Genomic DNA, 14,317 nt, shown 5'->3' on the forward strand with positions numbered 1-14,317 from the left:
ATCTAACCTAGTCATGTAGGTGATCACTGTCATCTTCAGTACCAGAGGATAATTCTTCCCATCTGCTTTCAGTACCTACGAGTGTCTCCAAATGTTTCCATCACTCTGATTGATGCCTGAGCCAAGAGGATAGGTTGGAATAGGCAGCTTCTATGTGTTTGTTGTTTGTAAAATAAATCCCTTGCCAGATGTGTATTGCAATACGTATGAGTGTGCTGGAGAAGGATTGATGAACATGGGTGTACCTGAGCATGAGAAAGAGGAAAAAAAAGGTGGGATTCACTGCACTGTTCATCGATATTAACTGGAAATAAATTGACCCTATATATTGGAAAGGTCTCAGATGGTTAGCTTCTTTTTAAAAAATGATTTGCAAGATTGGGGAGAAACATCTCAGAAGGCATCCTAGAGTGTCCTAGAACAGGGTATCCAAAATAATGAATTTCTTCCTAGAGGTGCTTATTTCTGCCCGTTGTCTATAAAGGGAGCCTGCAGTGAGGATGCTAGGCTTAGCTTTTAGCCATGTACAGTTAGGTGGCTTCAAGCTGACATGAAGTTTCCAAGCGCACAATCTAAAAGTTCCCTGGAAGTATAGAGGCATGTGGGATGCTTTCTTCAAAGCATGAGCAAAACCAAGGCAGCTAATTGCTAATGCAACAAACTCAACAGTACATCCAGTTCTCAGTGCAGAGCATAGAAGTAACAGGAACTCAGCTTGTAGCTTGCAGTCAAAAAATAGCCCTGGTTTATATTTTAGCATTGTTTTAGCTTGCTGTGTATATAAGTGTTGGTTCTTAAAGTGTCTTTTTTCTTCTGTTTCCTTTAGGTCTTCTTTAATGTTTTGTTTTATTTTGGTTTTCATGTTTGTTTTTAGTCTCCATTACTGTGTGTTTTGGAGGCAGTTAGCAATGCACCAAAACCAGTTACAGCACAGGTATACCATGGGAGCTGTGCTCCTAAACCTCATAGGCAGTTTTAAAAACATTTCCCATTGTCTTTTCATCTGTTATCTACACTTTGCTGAGAGCATCTGATCTGTAAACCAGAGGGGTGATGAAGAGTTAATATTGCTGTTTCTTAGGCAAGTTCTTCGATAGCAGCAGGAATCCCTAAATAAGCCAGAAGCCTTACCTGAACAATTGCACCTTTTTTAAGAAAAGAGTAATATATACTTCCAACTTGCAGTGAAAGTGTCCACTAAATTGCAATGCCTTATCAAGTCATCAGTGAGGAATTAAGGTTCATCACAACTTAATTTTAAAATAAAAGATTTCTCGAGCAGTATTTTTGCTAGAGTAGAGCTCCAGATTATCTATAATTTTGAAGGTATTCTGAGAGAATCTACAATCCGTTTTGTAAAACTTCAGGTGTTAAGAAATTTTAAATATAAAATTGGAGATTTTAGTTACAGGTATTACTGAGAATGCAAACTGAGTTTGTGTAAGCTCATTCTTACTGCAGAACAGGTCTGCAGGCAAAAATGGTGTGTTGCTCTAGTGTTGTTATTTTCTTATTCATATTTTTTATTAGTAAACTAATTATACATGTGAATGTTGGCAGATCTGTGCAACAACAATGTGATAAATATTTTAAACTACTGCATGTTCTCCTCGTATGTACAGCCAGGAATGATTCTGTATTTCAAAATATGTAAATGGATATAACAGTTAAGCTTAGGAAGTTTATTTTGTTCTCTAGCCTCACTTAAGAGATTTCAGTCACTCCAGAGCTAAAATTACATAGCGATTACTAATCTATAAACATTGTTGTGTTGTACTGTATCTTTTTATTTCAGGTCATGGCTTCATGGTTGAAAATTCAATTAGTGTGGTACTCTAGGGCTTTGGTTTGAAAATTCCCAGACTGTCTAGAACTACGTGAGGGAGTTGAAAAGTCTGAAGAAAAACAATTTGAGACTAGTGTTAAATTTCCCTGGTCCTTCAGGAACAAGCTGAAAGGAAGATAGACTCTACAGAGCTGTTAGGATTCAAAGGTCTTTGAGCTCCAGGGGGTCATGACAGACCTGAACTGTATATGGAAAATAGACTGTTAAAGAAGCTAAGCTTTATAGAGTAATGAGTTTTGACCTACAATTCAGAAAAAGCTTGTTATCCTTAATGGTGGTGGCACATGATGTATCTTTGAACTTTTGTTTTTGCAACTGAATGTACAAAGATGTTTTTTATAAGACTGTACAGTACAGCTCTTTGAACTTGGATTATTCGGTTTTATAAGGCTTTGAGGAAACTGGAAAGAACTGTTAAAATGTGAACAATGTAAAACAGTATAAAACTGAAATTCAGTCAGTTTTGCTTTGCTTCTGTTTTATTTTCTGTGTTTTTCCTCTGGTATTGGGATTTGAACTCCCTAAGTCATAGCACTACTTTGGCATTACAGTGTGCTCTAGTCAGTCCTACCTGATTTTTCTTGCTCATTTGAGTCTATCTATTTTTTTTGCTTCTGGTAGGTAAGAGAAGGCATTGTCCAGGGGTATGACCTTGTCTGTAATCCAGGTTTCCAGTCTGACTTGTCAGGGGAGAAGTGGCACATTTGTGGTGGAAAAGGGAAAAGAATCTCTATACCTCACCTAGTCCCACAGGCAAAAAAAACATGTCCTTCCCTCCTTCCTGATATTTTTCTTGACTTTTAACCTTGTGTTTTGGCTATTTGTATTTGATTTGCAAATTCATAACTGAGAAGACATTGAAATACTTCTGTTTCAAAGTAGGGTAACCAGTTTCTTAAATGACAGAAATTCCAAGAGGGAGGAAGACGTTTCAGTCTTCCTTCTGTATGGATGATTAAATAAAAATAGATTTGTCATGTGGTTACTAAGGGTCTTAAGCCAATGGCACAAGTGTCATCTAATCTGTAAACCAAGAGGGAATACATCACCTGATATATTCTGGGAAAGTTGAAGCCCTGAAGAGTTTATTCACTTCACAGGATAAAAAGATGGGGACTGAAGGAGTTATTCAGTAGACTCACAGGGATTTTTGTAGAAATTGCCAGCCTGGACCTTTTTCTTTTTTTTTCTTCATGTGTTTAGATTTTCCAAAATACAATTTAAAAAATTGTCATTCCATTAAGAAGTTCACATTTCCGATTTTTTTTTTCCAATTCTTCTGAGGAACAAACTTACTCAGAATATGAAAGACTGTGAAACAGAAGTTCTCATTCCTGCACAGCTGCACATCATAGGTCCACAGCTTTGCAGGGGCTCAGGACTGTCAGAGGGCAGGCAAAAAGGAGATGTTTTACTTCTGCAGTGTCATCTTTTCCCTTTTGCTGTGCGGTGCCCTGTCCCTACTACCTTAGAGTCTCAAGAACGCTGTTAAATAACATTAACTTCTCCTTGAATAGGTGTTTTTTTGAAAACAGCATCTTGAGAGTATCACCTCAGAACAGCCCTTTCTCATTTATACCCAGTAAAGCTTGCTTACAAGAATAGCCTACTGAATAGGCAGAAGCAGAATGGATGGTAACCTCTAGGCTCTGCACTTAATGTGCAATACAGGATCACGTCTCTTCGTTCTTATTAGTTTAGCTTGTGTCTAAGTCATAGTGACCGTTTTCATTTTCGTTCATTTCTGTAAGTATTGCTGACAGAGATCTATGTTTTAGGCAGTGTTGGCATTGAAATATGAGCTATTTAAGAACAGTATTGATGCATAAATGCTCAAAATGAAAAAATGCCTAGTTTAGTAGTTCTTTATGCTTGTATTGCCATAAATTAGCTTCAATAGACATGATTACCCCATGTCCAAAGAATGTCAGCCTTTACTTTTGGATTCATTTTTTGTTTCTGAAGGCAAGTATTTTCTCAAGCTTTACAAGTTAAATTAGATAGCTCTCAGAAGGGTTGGTGTACATACTTACGGGTTCTAAAGAATTTTAGAGTCAGTTTACATCTGGTTGTTTTCTTATGGTTTTTTTACCATATTTTTCTGTGGCTTTGTTTTTCTCTTCCACTCTCTGCAGAATGGGTTGCTTGTGTGAGGTCCAGCTTCCTGGTTTTGTGCTATCTGCACGATGTGAAGAATGTCCTGCAACTTCATGATCTAGCTACTGGTGCACATCTTAAGACTTTTCCATTAGAGGTTGGCAGTATTGTGGGATATAGTGGCCAAAAGAAGGACACGGAAATATTCTATCAGTTTACTTCCTTTTTATCTCCAGGTAAGACTGTTTTTTTCCCTTAGATATTGTTCCTATTTCCTGGTGATCTGCTTTCTGTTTAGTAGGCATTAGGTATATCTAAGATGTAGATAAAAAATGCACCCTCCCTGTAGTGAGTAATGGTTGTGCACTTCAAAACGTGCCAGCAGAGAAATCTTTGATCCCTGACGCCTAACAGCATGTTAACATTTGAGAGATCTGCATTCAGACATTGCTCAAAACTGGCTTTTACTAGAGAGGGAATTCTAGCATTTGCATAGCTCTTGCTTCATACAGCAAAATATAACTTTACCAGTTCTACTGTAGATCGTGCTTATGTTAAATATAGTTAAAGATTGCTGCCATGAAAGCACTCATCACCTGAAAAAGCAGGTGAGTGGTATAGCTAGTGAGTCTTTTCTGAGGCTACTTCAAATCTTATCACTGTCCCAAACCAAAGTTTCCTCTTTCTTCTTAAAATATCAGTTACATTAGCCAATTGTTTTAGTTGCATCTAGGAAAACTTGCAAATTTGTTAAAGCTCCCAATATTAACACTTTGAAAGCTTTCAGAAGATTTGTACAGCTAAAACTGATTACCTCCTACAGGTGGAGAAAATACTACTTAGTTTGTAGCATCTTATAGCTGTTTAATAGGAGCCTGTTAGGTTATACTGAATGGTCAACATGTTTGTCACTCCATTTTCAGAAGAGCCAAAAACATGAAGAGAGCACATTGAATATTGTGCATTGAAAGACACTGAAATAACAGTGTGTTGAAGAAGATTGTCCAAAAATAACACAGAAGACAGTATAAAACATTAAATGAGGAGATGAGATATTCACAAAAGTTAGCTTTAGCCTGGAGAGGCTTGTGAATTGTCACTTGACTTGTGAATTACTGCTTGAATTATTGCAATTATTGTGAATTATTACGATTTTTGTCAGTTTTGAAGAACATTAATAAAAGCCACAAAAATTCTCCCTCTGATAACTTTCTGATTTATTTATGTGTAGTCTCATTACAGCATCCTTGCTATCAGTGATATTTTATGCAGTTGGATTGCTGTAAGAATCCTCCTTGTACAATTGTACAAGGCAAGAGCTTGTCCAAAGAGCTACATAAAATATGTGTATCAGACCGATAAATGTTTCAGGATTTTGAACAGGAAAGAGTTTCTATACAATTGTCAAGGTAGTATATGACAAGAAAATACGTAATTACTTTGCCGTTCTATTTTTTTTTTTTTTGCTTTATACCCCAAACAATCCATCTTCTCTGTGTGTAGTCTCAAGGGTAGCTAATACAGGACAGGATTCACAGGTGGAGACAGGAGGACAGGACCCAGAATCTTGAGCCTTTTCTAGTCCTGTCAGTGATTGTGAATAATGAGATGATCAAAAATGTTGGAAACCAGAACCAGTGTATAGTTTCTGCTCTGTTTCAGTTAAAGCACAGCCAGATTATAAAGCTGCTGTATACTAGTTCTGGTAGGTTTGGTGATTTTGCTTTGAAAGAGTTATGTCAAATTATTGAAATTCCAAGCTTCAAACTTAGATAAGAAGTGTAAGGACTTTTCCATTATTATCTTACCACTTACACAACCTGAAATAAGATATCTTCTGTTTCCAGTTCCTTTTTTAAACAAACTTCTAAACAGCATTCAGATCACAACAGCCAACTGCAGAGGAGTTTGAGGGCACTCTTAACTCTTGCTTCTGTCTCTAACTTCACCCCAACCTAATGGTTCAGGTGGTTCGCTTGTCACATCCCACCTCCTGGGCTGGAAAGCCTCAGTCCCATGAGCTCACCAGCCAGGCAGCATGGCTGCTCTCACTGCCTGCTGATTGCTTAGGCCGATTTTTTTTTTTCCTCCTTTCCCTCTGTATACTTAGCGTCTACAGAGAGCTCACCATGGCATAGCTCCATTAAGTGGGGCAAAAGGGCCTGGGATCTAGAAGAAAGTGGAAGGAAAGAAAATGAGGTAGAATGCATGGGAACAAGGAAAGAATGAGGAAAGCAGACCAGAGAGAGATTTTTTTAGGTAGGTATGTGGATATTTTTTAAGCTGTGTGAAACTTCTCTCTGCCCTATCAGTAGAATAACTGGACAAAAGCTATTGGGCTGATCCTTGGTTAGACTAAATCTCCCTACATTGCTGTCATAATACAATATAATTTGCAGTTGTATTAAATTGCAGTATTTTTTCCTGAAAAACAGAAACAGATGTAACATACTAGTATTTAATACTTGTAATAATACTGATAGTAAGCATATATGTGAAAGAATGAATAAATCACTTCTAAAACCTTAGGCTTTGGTGCCATAAAAATTATTTTTGGCATTCCCTGAGACATGGCCATTTCCACTGGCCACTCCTAACAGCCACCTGGGTGAGCACTCTGAAGTATTGCATTTATTTAGCACCCAGCAAAAGACTGCAGGCCCCAACATTACTATGGTTCTGAGTATTAAGTGCCACATAGATTAAAAAATATATATATAACAAAAAAGGAGATGCAGCACAAGGGGTTCAGCTTAACCTTACTGTAACATTATATTTCTTGACTCCTCAAATGCAGTCCATGACTGTGCTTGTGTTTAACTGTGGGGTTTCCTAATGTGCGGGTATTCTGCCTGCTTTGTAACATTCACCAAAGCTTGGGCAGCCGTACGTATGTAAAATGACTGCACTGCCTGAGACTGCCTGCCGTGTTTTACTCTGTGCTTTCACATCACTTTCTGGATGCTAATCTTCCAGGGAAACACTGCTTTAATGCTTGTTTGTACCTGTCATCCTGTGTTAGGCTTGCTAGTCACTGTATGTGACAAATACAGTGAAGGGAAAAAACTCCCAGTGGATTAGAGTAGTCCTGCTTTTATTCCTCCATTAATTCACCATTATGGAAAAAGCTTTTATCAGTTATTGGGAGTGTTGGTTTTCATCTTGTGTTCCCTTGCCAATCTGTATCTTTGATTTTCCACAAAGTGATTTAATAAGGTAATCCATTTGTATCAGATATGTTTCCTCATTATTTAGTGTTCTAATATAATTTTTACAGCCATAACCTCAGTAATAATTACTTCTGTTTTCCTGAAATTATCTAAAATATACACAATATAGCAGTATTTCAATCAAGTCCTGTCCACCTTGGTTTATTTTATTACAGTGAGAATTCCTGTAGAGGGCTTGTTGCCTTAACTTTTAGTGCTCTTTTCCCTAATAATTGTTTAAAATTCCACAGAGACTGGCTGGTTTTAAAGCAGAAAAGGAATAATTAACACTGTGGTTAGTTTTACAAATCATATGTATGGCTGTACTTTATCTGTGAATATTAGGATTTTGTGGTATTTTAATGGGTGTGCAAACACAATGATAGTTTCTTTTCTGAAGTAAACTGTAAGGCATATACTCAAGTGTTATCAGGATTGAATCACAGGAAAGATGACTATAGTCTGAAGGAAAAATTCTACTTAGCCAATTAATTCTTCTTGGCCAATTATACGAGTGCATAGTATCTAGATTGCTGCCTTCTTTGTGGTTCTGTCTCTGTTGAAGCCTGAAAAAAAAAAAAGAACTTTAAAGCCTAGGACTTTAAACTATGTATATACATAAATTTTCTCATGTGCACAGTCCTTTGAAAATAATAAGGGTAACTCAAACAAGTGTCGTTGCTTTCAGATTTGCAGGATCAGGGCGTAAAATAAATTATACAAGACCAAATTCTGTTCAGCCGTATAGGTAACCTGTGTTAACTGAAAGAATTTACCAGGAGCTACTGTTTTTCACCCTGCTGAGTTACCTTTGCCATTCATTACTCCATCACAGTGCCTAACCCAGTGTCCTTTTAATAATGCGCATCCACTAAGTTGACAGACTTGCTCTCTGTTTTAGGTATTATATATCACTGTGATCTAACCAAAGAGGAACTGGAGCCAAGAGTTTTCCGGGAGGTGACTGTGAAAGGATTTGATCCTTCAGTTTACCAGACGATTCAGGTAATAAATATGAATCTTTGTATTATATAGTCACTTACCAAGAGGTTAACAAAACTGCACTTCACGAAGAGTGAGACTTTTCTGATTAGCTCCTGGGTTGAGGTCCTGAGCGGGGAGTGTAAAGCTCTGAAGTAATTCTACCAATTTTTGTTAGAGAGAGATTGGGAGATACCCAGCAGGCTCAATCCTCCATCTTCTTATGAGACTTTGCAACTGTTGTGTTCTGGGTTTTTTTTTCCCATGCTGTGATATTCTTTGCCTTTACTGGTTTAACATCAAGCTGCTGCTTTTCCATATGGTAATATATTTATTCCATCAGGGCAACTTAGCATAGCTCCGCTAGGCAAGTGTGTAGTAGGGTAAGGCTGAAGAGGCTTTGGAGAAGTAGAGAATATTTGGAATAGCCAGTCTCTTTCCCAGCACTTCTACACCATTCCAGGCCCCCAGTGGGAAGTGGTAAACATGAATAAAACTCACTCTGCTCCTACCATTCCCCTGTAAAAAATAGCATTTTTTTGCCATGAATTCTCACTGTGGATCTCTGCTATTAAGAACTCAAGAAGAAATTGGGAGGAAAGAAGGAAACGCATCTGTACATTCATAGCTGGCATCAAACATGCAGATGTCAAACTATGAAAGGTCTTAATAACTGTGATCATTTGGAAGGAAAGCAGGAAAATATCTAGTGCTATGAGTAGAAAAATCATATTCATTCATACTGTAAAAGAATTTCCCATTCTGTCTACCTTTCCAAGAACTGCCGTAGTATATAATGTTTGTTATTGCATCAGTGTGATTACACTCAGAGCACCTCACTTTGATAGAGCAAGTGTAAGTGACATTCCTAATGTAAAATTCTATGAGGGAATGATTGTACACGTCTGAGAGCTTTTAATGTCGGATGTTTAAACCATTTTGGACAAGACACTGGATCCTCAGCACAAGCCATTTCATTCTATTGATCTGCTACCCTTCTGTTTGTGCACTGCCTAGTACCATAGGGATGAGATCCCTGGGACACTGATGCAGTGCTTAATGAATAGTAGTTTTTGCTGCGTAATGTTGTGATGTAATTGTTTCCTAAGGTTCTAATGATTGATTCAGGACTCCATGAATAAAGAAATAAAAGACAAAAATATTTATCCTATGTGGCACGGTTTCATGAAAAACAGGTCTTGTCAAATATACCTGCTACCTCTTGAGAGGGCAAGATTGTATGGTTGGTTTATAAAACCGTCGAAGGCTCAAATTCCCCTAAAGGCTATTTTTGCCTTGGTACAACAAAGGCATCTTGATTTAGAAGTTTGCACAAGTAGAGTTAAAATGGCAGACGTAGATAGACTACAAACTGGCTCTGTCAGAACTCGGCATGGGGAGAAATGAGTGGAGACATTTGCAGACAACTGCTTTGACACAATCACAAATATTGTAGCTAAAAGGATTGTGCAAAATATACATAAGAAGTAGATTTTGCCACTTAAAGCTTTGGTAAGCCCATGAGAGGATACTGCACCCTGGTCTGGACTTCAAAGAAAATATGGAACTTTGAGAGAGAGTTAATAGAATTTTGTTGAAATAATTAGGGATCTGGAAAACCAGCCATCACATTGTGAGGCTTAACGTATTTAATCCCTCCAATTTATAGAAGAAAAATTTGAGGTTGGTTTGGTTATTTTAAATACAGGATTTTGCATCCCTAGGCTAAGAGTAAGGGTGGTATAGAGGATTTTCTTTTTCTATAGACAAAGGTATAACAAGATCTAGTGCCTAGAAATGGAACTTAAGTAAGCACAGCCTTGAAACAAGGTGAAATTATGTAGCAGAAATGATAACTAGGCATGGTGACACATGACTTGGAGTCTTTAAAGGAGAGTTGGGTTTTTTCTTAACCTCTTATTTTAAATTTAGCATCTGGCACATACACAGGACATAGGTTGTGTAAAAGCAAAAAGAAGGTACTGTCTCTGTGCACAAGGTTGTCGTGAACAACCCCATCTGTTTGTCACTGCATCTGTAGACAGTAAGATGAATTATGTAGGGGACAGTTTGCTAAAAATGTTCTCACAGAGAGTGTGTTGTTACTGCCTCACTCAAATTTATTGCAGGGACTTCCACAGGATAACTTTAGGGGATAGTGAGGTGAAAAAGAGAAAGAAAAAAGCATTCTTTTTATGAAAGAACATAATATGGTTATAATGCTGCTATCAAGTTCAGGGGGATAGTAATGGAACACATACTTATATAATAAAAGGAGTTTAGAAGGGCTTGCCATAAGTTAGAGAAAATGTATTTTTCTAGTAAATCACATATTTTTTGAAAGAAATGTCTGGAGAATGAAAATCTTATTTTACATTTAAATCAGTTACATGCTAAATTAATGCAAAGTAGAATAGTAATACAGATAATTTCAAGGAGGAAGCACACTGTGCTATACCCATGGAAACATTCACTCCCTTGCACCACTGGCAGAGCTTCACCCTAGGTTATAATGGAGTGGAAGTCAATATAACTGCTTTATGGCTTTCCCCTTATTCCCTCCTGCTCAGTGCCAGCTTTAGGGAAATGTGACCTGTGTAGTTATCCTGGGGTCTATGTTCATAAAGAGCACTCTTGGATTTCTACCCATTCAGTTTTGCCTTGGACCATTCAAAAATTGGGAGTCTTTGCCCATTGCTTTTATCACAAACTATCTCAGTGTGGCATCCTCCTGGAAATTGCTTTCCCATATCATTCAGGTCCATGGAGCAGTTTCCATCGAGCTGTGAAAGAGACTGTTCGCCAAAGCCAGGCCTGGGACTGCCTGGTCATCTTTGTAGTAACCCAGCCTGCTGGTGCTGACCCCAGTCCTCACTGCCATTTGTGGCGCCCCAGGTGTGATGCTTCTGCTAAAGCTAATCTTGCCCTGCAAGGGAAAGGGAGATGGCAGCTCATCAAAGCAATTTATGCCTGTCTGGCAACCTAGATGATAGCCTTGCATAGCCATTTCAAAACTTAGACAACCATTTCAGGCAATCATAAAAGAAACTCAAAATTAAGAACACAAGAAAAATATTGAGGACAGGCAAAAATTGTTAACTACAGGAGAATAAATAACACTGTGGAATTTATTTCATGATTTTAATTTCCATGAGAATTACTAAGTGGTAAAGAGAAATATTGTTGCCTATGTTCTGATCAATGTCCTTAATGAAAGGCACAACCCCCCCCCCCAAGGTTCTTCCTTTGTTCTCATATAGTTGAAGAAATATGCATTAAGCCTAGCAGTCTTCCAAGCTTTGCCTGAATAGCATATATGAAACTTTAATGAGTTGTTGTTCTCTAGCAGTCTTTGAACATAACTGAGAGGACTTGAACTGAAGTATGAGGTGTCATGTGTATATGAAGCCTAAGTAGTGACAATTGGAAAATGCCACAGTGCCTGTTTTTTGCTCTTTTGGATCACTGTAAAGCATTCTGGAGACTCCTTGCTGCAGAAATATGGACCAGTGATAAGGTTTACTGCAGTATATAAATTTATGGCAGAGCAGCTGCTTTGTAGTACCTGAGAGTATGTTCTCACCCTTTGGTAACCGAAAGTAAGAACAAATAGCCAACCCATTTTGCATTGAAGGGTGAGCTGTTTCAAAGTACCTGGCATTTACACCAGGGTATGAGCATGCCCGTAGGTTGTTGGCTTTGACTGCCTGACAAACTGCAAGTTCACAGCCTGACTTACTGTGCAGTAGCTCGTGTCTATGCCCTTACCTTAAAAAAACTATCAATGTGGCCTTCATGAAAAATCAAGACTGTTTAAAAAGCTTGCCACACATCAAGAATTTATCCTGGCTACTTTTGCTAAATGATGTATTAAAGAGTGTTAATAACTTCTCTCTACAAAATGCTTTCTGAGATGTGGGTTTGTTTCTGTGCACAGTTTCTTCCTTTACAATGGCTGACTTTATCAGAAAGTAGCCTAAATCCATGATTTTTTTTACAGAAAAAAATATTTTTGCAGGAAACTCTAAACACTTTGCGTAAGTTGTTTACTGCATAAATAACTCAACTGCTGCTTTAAATAAAAAGTCTTTGTTTTATCTTTACAAACTTGCCAACTAAGCTCTTACGTGCCTCTCCATATTTACGCCTCACGGTGGCACTTAATCATGGATAAACAGACTTCTGTCCTGGATCAGAACTCACCTACTTTTATGCTGGTATGCAGGATTGCAGTGTTGAAATGGCAACAATTAAAATGTTGTTTGGCTCCTTTTGCCATTCTTTGAATACCTTCCAGTACTGTCCTTAAAATAGTTTGAGATGAACCAAAAATAGATGTAGCTATTGGCAGATGCATTTTGGGTTAGCTCTTGCAAAAGAGCTGTAAAATTCATGGCACAACTTAGTTTGATTTAAAAGCAGTTGCTGGCTTAGATACTGTTGCAGAGATGAAAGAAGGATGATTGTTAAAAAAGATAATCGTTTTCTTAGGGCTGGGATGAATTGCCTCCTCTTTCTTTTGCAAAAATTTATATAATTTATAGGGGAAGTAATTTTCATAAGTAATTTATTATTTTATTGTTCAGCCTTTCACCCCCATCCTCAACCTCTTAAAGCACCGATTTCAAATTATGAGTCATTAATAAGGGAAAATTAGCCTACAGTCATTCTAATCCCTAACAGAACTTCACACCATAGAGTTTGGCACAATTGTTAATCTGTGTTTCAGGAAAATATAACACTGAGAGAAGATGAGTCAGACTTGAGGTTGATTGGCAGAGCTGTGGGAGAAACTTGTGCACAGCACCTGCCCACACTATTCCTGGATTGTGCCATTGCTATTAGTGTGTCATTTGATGAGCATGAAATTCACTCGCTGAAATAAAATAAAATAGAAGGCAGCATGGAAAATCAGTGTCCTGTGAAAGTTGTAGCAAGTCGGACCTGCCAAGCAAAACAAGAACTGACACTATCACTGTTTATTCAGTGTGGATATAGAGATGATCTTACTGTTGTTTCTTTCCCTTTACTAAATGTATGTGACTAAGTTACTGGAGTTGGAGAGAATTTCAGTACCTCAGTTATGTCTGTTAAGAAAAAACATTCTCAGTAACAGAGAAGGAAGGCTTGTACTTTTTACATTCATTCTGTTCAGAGACAATTCTTTCCTTTTCTTCAGGGAAAAGTTGTTTTGGCATCATTTTCTTCTCCCTCCTGAGAATCCAACACAGCCTAAAGGGAGTTGAGTTTTGAGGAGTTGAACTTTCTTGCTTCTAATACTATTTGGAGTTTGAATCCTGCCTCAATCTAATGGGATAGGGGGGGTAGAATTAATACTTTGGTGAAACAAGTTGCTTATTGTTGTTTGTTTCTATTTTCTTCCTCTTATTTCATTGTGGTTTTGTGTTGCAGTGAGGAAGAAAATTAAGATATACTGGGGGAAGGGGAGCAAATATGAAGAAACTTATCAATTCTAGCGCTTGCCACAGTGTGGCAGACACCTGCCCTCTTCCAGGAGAAATCAGCCCTTTTAGCTGCTTGTTTCCATCACAGCTCCCAGGGAGATCACCAAAGTCTTCGCCTCTGATCTCTGCCAGTATTTTGACAATGATGGTGTTTTGGGCACCAAGAGGACTGTCATAATCTGGAAGACATCACCAAAATCACATCAACAGCTGTGGCACTACTGGCTTTATGCCTATATGATTTTAGCTTCTTACAGTCCTGACATGATTGATGCAAACACCACTTTAATCTGCCATTACTTTTTCTAAATGCAGATCAGTGAAAAAATACTAAATACAAATGGGATCGTCTAATTTTAAGGCCCTATATTTCTTTAAAGCCAAGAGACTGTGTATTAGAAATGATACGTATTTACAGCCACAATACACTCCATTTTAAGAGGGAAATTGTCAGTGTGAAGGACTGTATGCCTAGAAGAGTATCTGTGAACAAATGAAGAATTCCCCACAGTGACCTTACACACTCTTGAACTTTGAAATCCTTATTCCTAAGCAGAGTAGTAGCAGATGGCTCTACCCCCTTTAATTTTAAGCAGCCCCATGTAGTGTACTTCAGATAATTCACAGCAATAATTTTGGCAGACATGATACTCCCCTGTTGTCTGGAATAGGAGCCAAATCTCTGTGTTCCAGGTAAGAGGTTAAAGTGATAGGGTATT

At 37.9% G+C, this 14,317-nt stretch overlaps 1 protein-coding gene across 4 annotated transcripts in view; it reads left to right on the top strand.

Annotated features, from left to right (window-relative positions):
• The window catches only part of PREP (prolyl endopeptidase), a 112,083-nt gene that overhangs the window by 61,352 nt on the left and 36,414 nt on the right, over nt 1-14,317 (top strand). For all 4 annotated transcript variants that reach the window (XM_067293920.1, XM_067293919.1, XM_067293918.1 and 1 more), the window contains 2 exons: nt 3,982-4,179; nt 8,054-8,157. In XM_067293920.1, coding sequence (XP_067150021.1) covers nt 3,982-4,179; nt 8,054-8,157 — 302 coding nt within the window. The remainder of the gene's footprint in view (nt 1-3,981; nt 4,180-8,053; nt 8,158-14,317) is intronic.

Source organism: Apteryx mantelli, chromosome 3 (genome assembly GCF_036417845.1).
Source record: "Apteryx mantelli isolate bAptMan1 chromosome 3, bAptMan1.hap1, whole genome shotgun sequence".
In the NCBI taxonomy this organism is placed as follows: domain Eukaryota; kingdom Metazoa; phylum Chordata; class Aves; order Apterygiformes; family Apterygidae; genus Apteryx; species Apteryx mantelli.